Raw genomic sequence first — 4,895 nt, forward strand, 5'->3', positions numbered from 1 at the left:
TCATACCATATGCTAGCTTCTAGGGTTTAGCCTCTCTGATCTCGTGGTAGATCTAATCTTGTACTACCCATATTATCAATATTAATCAAGCAGGACGTAGGGTTTTACCTTCATCAAGAGGGCCCGAACCTGGGTAAAATATCGTGTCCCCTGCCTTCTGTTACCATTCGGTGTAGACGCACAGTTCGAAACCCCTACCCGAGATCCGCCGGTTTTGACACCGACAACAATGAATGTTTTAGGACAGAGGACTAGCTGACGGATGGTGCGAGTAATCTCAACCCAAAGACTGCATATAGCTCACCATAACAAGCAATTATTATCAGGCCTCTCAACAAATCTCACCTCACAATCTGAACACACAATACAAATGGACGAGAACAGGGATGTAACACGTCTGATGGTATGATCTACAACCTCGCAAACTCAAAGAGCCAGAACGGCGAACCAGAGAGCTACGAGCCCCAGTGCGGCATAGCCCCACTGTGCATGCAACGCGGCAGCAGAGTCCGACGACATCGGCAGAGAGGCAGCTGGCGAGGACATCGGCGCCACCGTCGCGAGCGGGAAGTACGCTTCCGCAGGGTCCACCGTGGGCGCAGCTGGAGGCGGGGAGTGCCTCTTCTTGTGCCTCTTGTGCCCTGCATGCCTCGGCGGCTCAGCCGCGGGTGCCGGAGCCGGTGACCCTGTCCTCGGAACCGGTGACGGCGGCGTAGGTGCCGGTGGCAGCTGGGGCGGCGAGCTGGGTGCCGTGGGCGCAGGGCGGTCGGCGACCTCCACCTCCAGCTTCATTCCGTTTTGGCAGTGGCCCGGCCCGCCGCAGATGAAGTAGCGCTTCCCCGGCGCCGTGAGCACGATGGTGGTGGTGCCGCTGTTGTCGATGCTGACGGGGTTGGCCGTCGAGCAGGCCTCATAGTCGCCGGCGGTCACTTCAAGGACGTTGTGGTTCGTGTTGTACTTGAATGCTGCACAGTTTTGTCGCAGAAGAACGTTAGCAGGAACTGCAATGCAGAATCACAACCAGTTTACGTCGTGCGTGTTGATGATACTCACTCAGGGTGTCTCCGGGAAGAAAGGTTTTGGCCGAAGCCCAGGACTTGTAGTCCGTCTTTCCCTGCCAGCCGCCGGTTGGGCTGCCGACGATGTAATCGGTGGCGGCCACAACGTGGACCAGTGAAACCACCGTCACCGCGGCGATGCAAACCGCCGCCTTCACCGCCGCCATCTTCATAGCAGAAGGCATGCTCTGGTGTCTGAGGTAGGTAGCCGTAGAGGTGCACCCCGAGCCCTATATATAGGGCAACCGCAACCAGCGTGCAAGAGACAGCTAGAGCTTCGTGTGTCGGCAGACCAGAAGAGGCAAGGGAAGGAGTTGGTACGCGTCACAGAAGAGAACAACCAGTAGAACAGATCCACGTTTTGGAGCATGCGCCATCACCCTGTGCATACGTCCGTTTCCTGCGTGCAGCCGATCATGCATCTCTCGGGCGCGTAGAGGCTGCCGCAACGCGCCCGGGCGCTGGCTGACAAGCGATTCCGGCCGCAGTGGCCTGCCCACTGGCACCGGCGCACGGCAGCGGCATGTTCCGGGCGGTGTAAAGTAACAGGAAAGAATGTTCATACGAGCCGCGGGTGGCGCGTGCGCCGGCCGCACGGCGCCTTTTCACCGCTGCGTGTATGGTGGTCACGCGGGACATTCCCCTCGTGAACGGGCAACGCTACAGTTCGCGCTGGAATCTACGCTGGCGCATGATCCGGCCAAGAGCGTGGGGAGTGGACGGTATGGAACACTCGAGAGCACGGCGCGGTCCTCCAGAGCATGTGCGATCGGGCCGCAGCGGCTGCCGGTGGAGCGAGGACGACGGAGATGGCGCCAACCGATACATCCCAGAGCGTGCGCCCAAGGCGGAGGACGGGTGCGGTGGATGCGCGGCGCGCGCGTCCAAGTGTTCGACACGCCCAAGTGGCAACCGCCGCCAGGTCATGTCAGAGTTTCTTCAGGCTTGTTATTATTTTCAGATTTTCTTTTTCATATTTTACAATGTAGCGAACTCAGCAGTCTGAGGATTTCTTCTTCTTCCTTTGGCAGGGGAGCTTTAAGCCCATGTTACTGCCCGTTCGTGTCGTGCGCCCATACACGATCTAACTGCGCCGGAGCAAACAAGCATGATGGAGCTGATCGCCAAGATGCTAAGAGCATCTCCAGCCGCGCCCCTAATAGGTCTCGCCAGGCCATTTTTTCGGCGTCGGCGCCGAAAAAATGGCCCAGTCGCGTCTTCAGGACGCCGAAAATCATTCGTTCGGCCCTTTTTTCCGCCCGGCGGTGACAGGCCGAACCCGGCGCACTGGGGAGCAGTTGGGGGCTCCGGCGCAAGGGGAAAACGTGGCTAGCCCACACCGTCAGGGGAAAAGTCAAGGTTTTCTTCCCCGACTCGCCTCCCACCCCCCGCGCCCTCGGCCACCAGTAGCTATATCCCGGCGCCGCCCGCCGCCCTACACCGCTAGATAGCCATTACCCGCCGGAAAAATAGCAGCGCTTCGCCGCGGCAGCCCCTCCAACAGCAGCTGGGCGTTTCCGGCCGCGGAGGCGCGGTTTAGCAGCGGATAGACGCCCACCGAGCGCAAGGTGTTCGGCGATTTGCCTGCCTCGGCGATGGACTCGAATGACGAGGAAGCGCTCGCCGCGCTGCTGGAGGAGGAAGCCGAGGCCGACGTCCAGGAAGAAGAGCATCTCATGGTGCTCGCCGCCCTCGCTCAGCTGCTGGTGAGCAATGAAAAGCCGCGGCGAGGTGGCTCGGCACCTGGGCGGGTGAAAGCAAAGAACCGGCATCGTCTCGAAGGCTACTGCATGCTCTACTCCGACTACTTCACCGATGCTCCACTTCACGGCGAGAAAACATTTCGGCGCCGTTATCGGATGAGCCGAAAGCTCTTCCTCAGGATTGTAAATTCCATCCGGGAGTTCGACAACTACTTCAAGTGCAAGATGGATTGCACCGGCGCTCTTGGATTCACCTCCATCCAGAAGTGCACGACAGCGATGAGGATGCTTGCATATGGAGCTCCCGGTGATTCACTCGACGACTATGAGCGCATGGCCGAGTCCACCAACATAGAGTGTTTCTACAAGTTCTATCGGGCAGTGGTGGCAGTGTTTAGACCATAATACTTGAGAACACTCAATGGGAAGACACTGCTCGGATCCTAGCACAGAATGCAGCAAGAGGATTTCCTGGAATGCTTGGAAGCATCGACTGCATGCATTGGAAATGGAAGAATTGCCCATTTGCTTGGCAGGGGATGTACAAAGGCGCCAAAGGCGGTTGCAGTGTGGTGCTTGAGGCGGTGGCCACACAGGACCTCTGGATTTGGCACTCCTTCTTTGGTATGCCAGGAACTCACAATGACATCAACGTGCTGCAGTGCTCTCCTGTCTTTGCCAAGCTTGTTGAAGGTCATTCTCCTTCGGTGAACTTCGAGATCAATGGGCGGCACTACAACAAGGGGTACTATCTAGCTGATGGCATCTATCCGAGATGGTCGACATTTGTGAAGACGATCTCAAACCCTGTGCCAGGAGGCAAGAACGCCTGATTTGCGAAGGTTCAGGAGGCTTGCAGGAAGGATGTCGAGCGGGCATTTGGTGTGCTCCAATCTCGATTTGCTGTTGTTCGGTACCCCGCTCAGGCCTGGTCGAAAGATCAAATGTGGGAGATTATGACTTGCTGTGTCATCTTGCACAACATGATCATCGAGAGCGAGCAAGAAGACCCAGTGTTTGACACTGAACAATACTACAGACAGGGTCCTCTAACCGAAGTTGATCACCAGCTACCGGCAACACGGACTGCCTATCTCAGTATGCGTCAGGAGATCCGAGACCCACAGGTGCATCATCAACTTCAGCAAGATCTGATAGAGCATCTATGGAGGCTGAAGGGCGACGCCGGGCGCGAAGTGTGATGAAATATGAGTTTTTATTTGTTGAACTATATAATTTGTATTGAACTATTTGTTGTAGTACTATTTGGTTGAAGTATTTGATATTTTTGTGATGAAATATGTGATAAAAAAATTTATGTGCATAATTGAACGCCGAACAACGGCGAACCACGCCGAATATGGGCCTATTGTCGCCCATATGGGCCCTTTATTCACCGAAATGGGGCTGAAAAGTGGACTAATTTCGACGACTGGGCGCGAAATTGCCCCCAGCGCCGATTGCATCGCCGGCTCGCCCCCAGGGACGCTTTTTATGCGTCCTGGGGGGCCAAACGGCTGGAGATGCTCTAAGGACTAGTATGAGTGAAACCCTGCCCGACTTTCTGATAGCACCCCCGATCAAGAGTTCAAGACTGCTGAAAAAGAATAGCACAATATAGCGTGTGAGCAATGTCTCCTTAAATAAATAAATGCATAATGCTTTACTTGTTGGGGAACGTAGCAGAAATTCAAAATTTTCTACGCATCACCAAGATCAATCTATGGAGTAATCTAGCAACGAGGGGAAGGAGAGTGCATCTACATACCCTTGTAGATCGCTAAGCGGAAGCGTTCAAGTGAACGGGGTTGATGGAGTCGTACTTGTCGTGATCCAAATCACCGATGATCCTAGTGCCGAGCGGACGGCACCTCCGCGTTCAACACACGTACAGTCCGGTGACGTCTCCTACGCCTTGATCCAGCAAGGGGAGAAGGAGAGGCTGGGGAAGACTCCATCCAGCAGCAACACGACGGCGTGATGGTGGTGGAGGAGCGCGGGACTCCAGCAGGGCTTCGTCAAGCACTACGAGAGACGAGGAGGAAGAGGGGTAGGGCTGCGCCAACAGGGAGATTGAATCGTGTGTTGGGCTGCCCCTTTGCTCAACTATATATAGGGGGAGGGGAGGGGCTGC

The 4,895-nt window shown here is 55.9% G+C and overlaps 1 protein-coding gene across 1 annotated transcript; it reads right to left on the minus strand.

The window, feature by feature from the left end:
• Positions 1-296: 296 nt before the first annotated feature.
• Positions 297-1,278, minus strand: LOC123058665 (blue copper protein). The gene is made up of 2 exons (XM_044481372.1): positions 1,054-1,278; positions 297-965 (listed from the first exon to the last, which is right to left on the minus strand). Exons 1-2 carry the CDS (start codon positions 1,241-1,243, stop codon positions 427-429), a joined length of 729 nt encoding a protein of 242 aa, XP_044337307.1. The 5' UTR covers positions 1,244-1,278; the 3' UTR covers positions 297-426.
• Between the last annotated feature and the right edge of the window lie 3,617 nt (positions 1,279-4,895).

The sequence above is a fragment of the Triticum aestivum genome, chromosome 3A (assembly GCF_018294505.1).
Source record: "Triticum aestivum cultivar Chinese Spring chromosome 3A, IWGSC CS RefSeq v2.1, whole genome shotgun sequence".
Classification (NCBI taxonomy): Eukaryota; Viridiplantae; Streptophyta; class Magnoliopsida; order Poales; family Poaceae; genus Triticum; species Triticum aestivum.

Coding starts and splice junctions, on each gene's coding strand:
- LOC123058665 (XM_044481372.1), bottom strand. CDS start 1,243: ATGCCTTCTGCTATGAAGATGGCGGCGGTGAAGGCGGCGGTTTGCATC. Junction 966..1,053: donor TCTTCCCGGAGACACCCTGA/GTGAGTATCATC, acceptor AAAACTGTGCAG/CATTCAAGTACAACACGAAC.